We start from the raw sequence: 9,710 nt of genomic DNA, 5'->3' as shown, positions 1-9,710 counted from the left end.
CGTTCAATCTATGGACCGAAGCAAGCATCGAGAAGTTGGAACCGACGCTTTGATAAGCTGATCAAAGACTTCGGGTTTATACAGTGTCATGGAGAGGCCAGTATTTACAAGAAAGTGAGTGGGAACTCAGTAGCATTCCTGATATTATATGTAGATGACATATTATTGATCGGGAATGATATAGAACTATTAAGCAGTGTTAAGGGTTATTTGAATAATAGTTTTTCAATGAAAGACCTTGGTGAAGCATCGTATATATTAGGCATCAAGATTTATAGAGATAGATCAAGACGTCTAATAGGGCTATCACAGAGTACATATCTGGACAAGATTCTAAAGAAGTTTAGAATGGACGAAAGTAAGAAAGGGTTCTTACCTATGTTACCAGGCAAGGTATTGAGTAAAACTCAAGGACCGGCTACGGCAGAAGAAAGAGAAAGGATGTGTAACATCCCCTATGCCTCGGCGAGTAGGATCTATCATGTATGCCATGCTATGTACTAGACCGGATATAGCACATGCCGTTAGTTTGACTAGCAGATATCAAAGTGATCCGGGAATGGAACACTGGACAGCGGTCAAGAATATCTGAAGTACTTGAAAAGAACTAAGGATATGTTTCTTTGTTATGGAGGTGACCAAGAGCTCGTTGTAAACGGTTACACCGATGCAAGTTGGAACACCGATCCCGATGACTCTAAGTCACAATCTGGGTACGTGTTTATATTGAATGGTGCTGCGATGGCTGGGCAAGCTCGAAGCGGTGCACGGTGGCGAAGTCTTCAACAGAATCGAGTACATAGCGGCTTCGGAGGCTTCATCGAAGCGGTATGGATGAAGAGGTTCATTGTAGAGCTCGGTGTGGTTCCGAGTGCATTGGACCCATTAATCATTTCTTGTGATAACATGGGTGACATCGCCACAGCACTAGAGCCAAGGTCACACAAGAGGCTGAAGCATATCATGCTGCGTTACCACTCGATTCGCGTGTACATCGACGATGGAGAAGTACAGATGTGCAACGTACACATGGCTCTGAATGTAGCAGATCCGTTGACTAAAGCTCTCCCTAGGGCAAAGCATGACCAACACGAATGCCATGGGTGTTAGGTATATTACAATGTAATCTAGATTATTGACTCTAGTGCAAGTGGGAGACTGAAGGAGATATGCCCTAGAGGCAATAATAAAGTGGTTATTATTTATATCTTTATGTTTATGATAAATGTTTATATATCATGCTAGAATTGTATTAACCGAAACATTAGTACATGTGTGATATGTAGACAAACAAGAAGTCCCTAGTATGCCTCTTAAACTAGCTTGTTGATTAATGGATGATTAGTTTCATAATCATGAACATTGGATGTTATTAATAACAAGGTTATGTCATTGTGTGAATGATGTAATGGACACACCCAATTAAGCGTAGCATAAGATCTCGTCATTAAGTTATTTGCTATAAGCTTTCGATACATAGTTACCTAGTCCTTATGACCATGAGATCATGTAAATCACTTATACCGGAAAGGTACTTTGATTACACCAAACACCACTGCGTAAATGGGTGGCTATAAAGGTGGGATTAAGTATCCGGAAAGTATGAGTTGAGGCATATGGATCAACAGTGGGATTTGTCCATCCCGATGACGGATAGATATACTCTGGGCCCTCTCGGTGGAATGTCGTCTAATGTCTTGCAAGCATATGAATGAGTTCATAAGAGACCACATACCACGGTACGAGTAAAGAGTACTTGTCAGGAGACGAGGTTGAACAAGGTATAGAGTGATACCGAAGATCAAACCTCGGACAAGTAAAATATCGCGAGACAAAGGGAATTGGTAATATATGTGTATGGTTCATTCGATCACTAAAGTCATCGTTGAATATGTGGGAGCCATTATGGATCTCCAGATCCCGCTATTGGTTATTGGTCGGAGTGAGTACTCAACCATGTCCGCATAGTTCTCGAACCGTAGGGTGACACACTTAAAGTTGGATGTTGAAATGGTAGTTCTTGAATTATGGAATGAAGTTCGAATATTTGTTCGGAGTCCCGGATGAGATCCCGGACATCACGAGGAGTTCCGGAATGGTCCGGAGAATAAGATTCATATATAGGATGTCATTTTATGTGAAATAAAATGTCGCGGAAGGTTCTATGGAAGGTTCTAGAAGGTTCTAGAAAAGTCCGGAAGAAACCACCAAGGAAGGTGGAGTCCACAAGGGACTTGTGGACTCCACCTCCATGGCCGGCCAGCCCTAGTGGGGGTGGAGTCCCAAGTGGACTCCACCATAGGGGGCCGGCCACCCCCCACATGGGAGGTGGGAATCCCACCTTTGGGTGGGAGTCCTAGTTGGGCTAGGTTTGCCCCCTCCTATGGAAGGTTTTGGTTTCGGGTCTTATTCGAAGACTTGGACACCAACACTTGGGATCCACCTATATAATGAGGGGCCAAGGGAGGGGGCCGGCCACCCCCAAGACCATAGCTTGGCCGCCCCCCTTGAGTGGCCGGCCACCCCCTCCCAAACCCTAGCTTTGCTCCTCCACTTCATATTGTCCGGTTTGCTTAGCGAAGCTCCGCCGGACTTCTACACCGCCACCGACACCACGCCGTCGTGCTGTCGGATTCAAGAGGAGCTACTACTTCCGCTGCCCGCTGGAACGGGGAGGTGGACGTCGTCTTCATCAACAACCGAACGTGTGACCGAGTACGGAGGTGCTGCCCGTTCGTGGCGCCGGAACCGATCGTGATCAAGATCTTCTACGCGCTTTTGCAAGCGGCAAGTGATCGTCTACCGCAGCAACAAGAGCCTCATCTTGTAGGCTTTGGAATCTCTTCAAGGGTGAGACTCGATACCCCCCTCGTTGCTACCGTCTTCTAGATTGCATCTTGGCTTGGATTGCGTGTTCGCGGTAGGAAAATTTTTGTTTTCTATGCAACGTTATCCTACAACCTTTTAGTGTCATTCACCTAACAAAAGCAGACCTACAACATCTTGAAGACAAAATTTCCGAAAGGTTTACCTCCAGAAACTAGGAAACCGTCAACATGGTCGGGCGTCATGTTATGGTTCGCACTCTTCTCATGCCACAAGAAATTTACCACATCACTTCATTCACCTCCCCAAGGAGGTCACAAAGAGAATTATTGCACTCATAAGAGCTTGTTTGTGGGTGGGTTGTGACAAGGTGACCGGTGGAAAATGCATTGGTATTCTACATCTCGAGAAATTTGCCGCCGCCCTAAGACTAAGCTCTTTATAGCTTGAGTGGGAGGATGAGACCAAGACTTCGATTGGCCCTTCAAATCCTTGCAACGAGAATGACCGGTGGCTCTTCTCTTTGCCGGGACTACATAGGTCAAGGTTGGGAATGGAGAATAGAAAAAAAGGATATCTAATTGGCTCGATGGAATTTTTCCAAAGGATATTGCGGCAAGAATAATAAAAATATCAAAGAAAAAGAATTACAAGGTTCCAAAAGCTCTAGAGAACAACTTTTGGTTCAACCAAATTAATATCGATGAAGGCTTTGACTTGGAGCACATACAACAATTTGTCACCTTATGGAAACTACTCTCCGACATCCACCTTGTCCATGAGGAGGCCGACACAATACATTGGAAATTCACCAACAATGGAAAATACTCCGCATCTTCAGCATACAAAATGCAGTTTGGATACCTCAGTGCAACAACACTCAATGCATCAATATGGAATGTTGGACAACTTCGAACTGCAAAAAATTTGCATGTCTGGTTATGCAAAATAGAGTTTAGACGACAGAACAGTAGACGAAAAAAAGGGATGGCCAAATTGTGAAAAATACCTCAGTACATGGAACCAATTCCAAGAATCGGCAACGCAAGTTCTATACAAATGTAGATTCTCCAAAAGAATTTGGAACGAGATCCTTTCAAGACATGGTATCAATGACAACTTCATGGCCCATTGGGACAATGAGACATTCGTTAAGAATTGGTGGACAAAGGTCGCCCTTGAGAAAGGAAATGAGAGGAAGACTATGGATTCAATGAGCATGCTTACTCGTCACCTCGCCTCTCCATCGCCATTGTGATCGCACGTATTAAAGATGAGGCGAAAGCATGAAGCCTCGCAGAGGACTTGTTTTTTTTTTAGTAATGTAATACTGGGAATTAGGCTTTATTCGAAATCCTAGGGCTTATCCAAGGTAATTACTCTAAAACCTTCATCTTAATCAATGAAAATGTCAAATATTTTGCGTTAAAAAAAACTGTGTTTGACGTGTCCACAAGCTGTAACCCATCGATCAGTTTCTCGCATTTGTGGGATGAGTGAGCGGGTAGCTCAAGTAACCGTGTTGCTTAACCCTGCAATCGCTCGTGCCTCCCTGTCCTTTCGCCCAAAAGATGGGCCGAAGGAAACGGACTAAAGCAGTCTAGCAGGCGGCGATACGTACGCGCCCTTTAATTTTCGTCTCTGATCATCTTCTCTTCCTGAGTCACGCATGCGAATTGCAGCCAATTACATGGATACAGGGATAAACAAACTTGCATTACTGCATTCCATTATGTGGTGCAAACATTGCAAGCTCTCCACTATGAATTGCGGATTAATTTTCCTTCCTTCTCACCATCAACTTTCTTCTTTAATCCCGCCTTTAGGATTAATTTCTCTTTTAATCCGTTCTATACCTAATTCTTTTATCTCCTTTAGGCTAGCAAGCACCACCATCGCTCATCCCGAGCACTAGTGATTCCCAATTTGTCCATGAGTGGGAAGAGAGAACTCAGACAATAGAAAGAGAAGAGTATCGTAGCTTCTCTCTCGTGTAGTCTTGTGCCCTCCATCTATATAAGCACGATCGCTTGTGCCATGACTCCTGTCTGTCCCTGTCCCCCGGCCTCTCTCCCTCCCCATGAAAGCTCATCACGGACAAGAAGCAACTGATCCATCGAGCTGATCATCGAGGAAGAGACGGCCAGTAGTACCTATATAGAGTACGGAGGCGGCGGAGCGACATGGTGAAGTTCTCGCGGGAGTACGAGGCCAGCATCATCCCGGAGTGGAAGGGCGCCTTCGTCGACTACAAGTGCCTCAAGAAGCTCATCAAGAAGATCAAGGTCGCACGCCGGGACGAGGATGACTCCACGACCGCCCCCTCCGACGCCGATGCGCTCGTCGCCGGCGCCGCCGGTGGCTTCTCCGTCCTCGACCCCGTCCGCGCCCTCGCCGCCCGGTTCTCGCCCAGAGTGCAAGCCCCCTCGGTGCGTTCGTCTTCCTTGGCAGATGCTCTACTGTCCAGTCGTTCTTGGCTACGTGCACGGCCGGTGCTTATGTATGTTTGTCTCTGATCGATGTGCATTTCGGCAGGAGGACGAGGAGAACTCGGATTCCTCCGGCGAGCTCCTGCGACCCTCGGCCAAGCATGTAAGTAAACTCGGCATCCATCCTTCCATCGATCACGCACGAATGTACTACAGCTTATTCAGATGAAAATTGTCGATGTGTGTGTGCAGGAGCGGGAGTTTCTGGAGAAGGCGGACGAGGAGCTGCACAAGGTGAACAGCTTCTACGCCGCGCAGGAGGCGGAGCTGCTGGGCCGCGGCGAGGCGCTCATCGACCAGCTCCGCATCCTCGCCGACGTCAAGCGCATCCTCGCCGACCATGCCGCCTCACGCCGCGCCAGGGGCAACCTCGGCCGCAGCCGCTCCATGCCGGCGACGGCGCCGCTCTCGCCGCAACTGAGCGGCTCCGGCCGGTACCTGCTCTCGGGTCTCGCCTCACCGCAGTCCATGTCAGGTAGGTGCATGCACAAGCACGCGTCCGTTACGTTCCGTTCGTTCGTTCGTTCGTGTCAACGGCTCGATCGATCACATCACCTCCTCCAACCAACCCACGTCACGTCTGAGCACACATGAACCCCACTGGCTCATCCTTTATGCATGCACACATACAAACACGTGACAAGATATACCTGTTAACTGTTGCAGACGGGAGTGCGGAGCTGCAGCAGGCGCAGATAACGGAGGGCGCCGCCGTGGCCGACGAGGTGATGGCGGCGTTGGAGCGCAACGGCGTCAGCTTCGTGGGCCTGCCGGGCAAGAAGGACGCCAAGAAGGACGGTTCCAAAGGCAGAGGCGCCGGCGCGCTGCAGATGCCGGCGACGGTGCGGATCGACATCCCGGCGACCAACCCCGGAAGGACGGCGCTCAAGGTGTGGGAGGAGCTAGTGAACGTGCTGCGCAAGGACGGGGCCGACCCCGCCGCCGCCTTCGTCCACCGCAAGAAGATCCAGCACGCCGAGAAGAACATCCGCGATGCCTTCATGGCGCTCCACCGCGGCCTCGAGCTCCTCAAGAAGTTCAGGTACGTACGACGTCACCGAAACGCCATGCACCATCGACTAGTTCAATTTCCTTTTCTTTTGCTGTGAGAATTCTGGTACGTACCTTTTGATGTGCGGCTGATGGATTTCTTCTACGCTTTTTCTGTTGACGGATGGATGCAGTTCTCTGAATGTAAAGGCATTCACCAAGATTCTCAAGAAATTCGTCAAGGTGCGTCATAACATGCTGCCCACTAGCAACAATATGTGTACCTCACAAACTTTGTACTTTTCTTTTATATATAGTATAAAGTTTACACCATAGTGGTTTTCCCCTAGGGTAAAGGGTGTCCAAAAAAAACAATATGTGTACCTCACAAAATGGATGGACATAAACATGGTAAGAGTCATAAACAAATAGACAGAATATAGACAAGTGATATACTTCTATTAATTGATTCTACTGGTCATCACGTCGGAGTATATCAATTAGTATCAGCGAACAGCGTAGCTTGTGATCTACTGTATACTACTATATGATATGCTAGTTAATGGGCAACCTGCTGCACGCAACTAGTGCGATCTGAAACAATAGAAGCAGATACACCCACAAGTGGCCCAAATCTGGAAGAGAGAAAAAGCTGGCAAAAGAATTGACGTTCATAATTATGCTCATGTGTTTCGCAATCGGCAACTGACACTGGATCATCTCAGGTGTCGGAGCAACAACGAGCAACGGACTTGTTCTCTCAGAAGGTGAAGAGATCGTCCTTCAGCACGTCCGACAAGGTATCATCAGTAGCACCAGCAGCTACACCCGAGAGGAAAACTCAAATGCACTTCGAGCAACACCAAACTGAAGGAACAAATATCAATCACGATGAAACTTCGAGCAGGTACTTCAGCTCGCCGACGAGGTGGAGGCCCTCTTCATGAAGCACTTCGCGGGCAACGACAGGATGGTGGCGATGAAGTACCTCAAGCCGCAGCAGCCCAGGAGCACGCACATGATCACCTTCCTCGTAGGTGCGTAGATTCAGATACCAGATTCATCTACCTGTCAGCTACGGTGGAGAAAATAATCCAATCTTCTAACATTGTGTTTTTTCTTTGTTGCGTGTTTTCAGGGTTGTTCACAGGAACATTTGTCAGTCTATTCATCATATATGCTATTTTGGCCCATGTTTCTGGTATTTTTGCCTCTGCTGGAAACACAACCTACATGGAAGTAGTTTACCATGTTTTCAGGTAATCTCAGTGAGGCTATGTTGTTGGCATAAGCTCAGTACTTTTTTATATCTGGGTTCATGAGTAGATAATTGAGGATGCAATTTTACTTCAGACTGACAGTAGTTGTGCCTTTGCTCTTCTACAGCATGTTCGCGCTCATCAGCCTGCACTGCTTCCTGTACGGATGTAACCTATTCATGTGGAAGAGCACCAGGATCAACCAGAATTTCATCTTTGATTTCGCCCCCAACACTGCTCTGACGCACCGAGACGCCTTCCTCATGTCTGCATCCATCATGTGCACCGTGGTCACCGCGTTGGTCATCAACCTTTGCCTCAGGAACGCCGGTGCATCCCACGCCAATGCTGTGCCCGGCGCACTGATAGTAGTAAGAATCACAATATATACATGGAACAGCAGTTGATAACTTGGGTTTTGCTGCACAACATTGTCTCACTTCCCAAAATTTCTAATCTACCATTTCAGTTGTCAACTGGACTATTGGTCTGTCCATTTAACGTGTTTTACCGCTCGACGCGGTACTGCTTCATGCGTGTCATGCGAAACATCATATTCTCGCCATTCTACAAGGCAAGGATACATCTACAGTTTTCGACCCAAACACTGATATGAACATCTATTTGATGATATGACTTCCTTTTGATGCAGGTTCTGATGGCTGATTTCTTCATGGCTGATCAGTTAACTAGCCAGGTAATAATCTTACTTGCAAAATTAACCAAGGAGCCTTAAAATGAAAGTTCTTACAAGTTAAACTGTATATGTTCCAGATTCCACTGTTAAGGCACATGGAGTTTGCGGCATGCTACTTCATGGCAGGAAGCTTTAGGGCTAACCCGTATGAGACATGCACAAATAGCCAGAATTACAAGCACCTAGCCTATGTGATATCCTTTCTCCCTTACTATTGGAGAGCTATGCAGGTATAAATCAATGTATATGAACAATAGTAAGATTCTAAGTTGTTCGAATTACTTTCAAACTAAACCCTGTGAACATGTTTTCAAGTGTTTAAGAAGGTACCTCGAGGAAAACGACACAAACCAGCTTGCCAATGCTGGCAAGTACATATCAGCGATGGTTGCAGCTGCTGTTCGGTTCAAGTACCACGCTACGCCGACGCCATTCTGGGTGTGGATGGTCCTCATCTCATCCTCAGGTGCAACTGTATACCAGCTCTACTGGGACTTTGTCAAGGATTGGGGCTTCTTCACCCCGAAATCTAAGAACCTATGGCTTCGAGATGATCTAATCATCAAGAACAAGTCTATCTACTATGTTTCAATGGTATTCTACTTTGTTTGACTCTTTATTATATTACGTTATGAATACAGAATTATAAACTAAGTGCAGTAATGCCTTCAAAATGCAGGTAATAAATCTAGCACTTCGTTTAGCCTGGACAGAGAGTGTAATGAAGATTCGTTTCAGTAAGAACGAGACTCGTCTACTCGATTTCTCTCTTGCTTCACTAGAAATCATTCGGCGGGGACATTGGAACTTCTACAGGTATTTGAAACTAGTACATAGCTGGAACTATTATCTTCAGTTGTGTTTTTTTGGTTGGTTTAAAGAAAGTTCAGCGTTATTGTTATAACTTGGGTATTGACTGCAGGCTGGAGAATGAACACTTGAACAATGTTGGCAAGTTCAGAGCGGTGAAGACTGTCCCATTACCATTTCGGGAACTCGAAACTGACTGACAAAACAGATAACAGTATGACAGCAATGCTCCTGATATCAAGGGAATTTAGGGTCAAAGTTCCAGAAATGGTACACTGACCCTGGTAGTGCTTGCTGCTAGATTTGGTGTAGATGTGAAAATAAAGTCTTCAGCGAGCATATTCACAAGATCATGATGTTGCTGATCTTAAGATGGAATAAGCTCAGATGGTGCAGCGTCCAAGTTCACCAGGGCACTTCTAACTGAGGCATTCGGCTTGAGAAAGAGGGAAGAATCATCATTGTCCATTGAAGATTGATGCGCATTAATCAGCTAAGATTTTAGCATTGTTGATAATTAAGCTATGTCTGTATCTAGGGAATGATGCCAAGATAATGTTGCACAGGTTTATATAAACAAGGCAACAGCTGACTTTGAATAATGGTTTGGTAAACGCACATAACAATAGTGTTTGGGAA

General features: G+C 46.3%; 1 protein-coding gene across 2 annotated transcripts; it reads left to right on the top strand.

Moving 5' to 3' along the window:
* Window positions 1–4,812: 4,812 nt before the first annotated feature.
* On the top strand, window positions 4,813–9,673 carry LOC127305427 (phosphate transporter PHO1-2). Of its 2 annotated transcripts, none has more exons than XM_051335844.2 (15): window positions 4,813–5,255; window positions 5,365–5,418; window positions 5,508–5,790; window positions 5,982–6,357; window positions 6,500–6,548; window positions 7,031–7,105; window positions 7,213–7,342; window positions 7,444–7,564; window positions 7,692–7,935; window positions 8,034–8,138; window positions 8,217–8,261; window positions 8,339–8,491; window positions 8,577–8,855; window positions 8,941–9,077; window positions 9,184–9,673. In XM_051335844.2, the coding sequence occupies exons 1-15, from the start codon at window positions 5,010–5,012 to the stop codon at window positions 9,269–9,271; spliced, it is 2,385 nt and encodes a 794-aa protein (XP_051191804.1). In that variant the 5' UTR covers window positions 4,813–5,009; the 3' UTR covers window positions 9,272–9,673. The 2 variants fall into 2 exon arrangements, with proteins under 2 accessions (XP_051191804.1, XP_051191803.1); XM_051335843.2 differs by having other exon boundaries at window positions 4,815–5,255; window positions 5,362–5,418.
* Window positions 9,674–9,710: the final 37 nt, after the last annotated feature.

Source organism: Lolium perenne, chromosome 6, assembly GCF_019359855.2.
Source record: "Lolium perenne isolate Kyuss_39 chromosome 6, Kyuss_2.0, whole genome shotgun sequence".
In the NCBI taxonomy this organism is placed as follows: Eukaryota; Viridiplantae; Streptophyta; class Magnoliopsida; order Poales; family Poaceae; genus Lolium; species Lolium perenne.
This window is presented reverse-complemented; position numbering and strand designations above follow the sequence as displayed.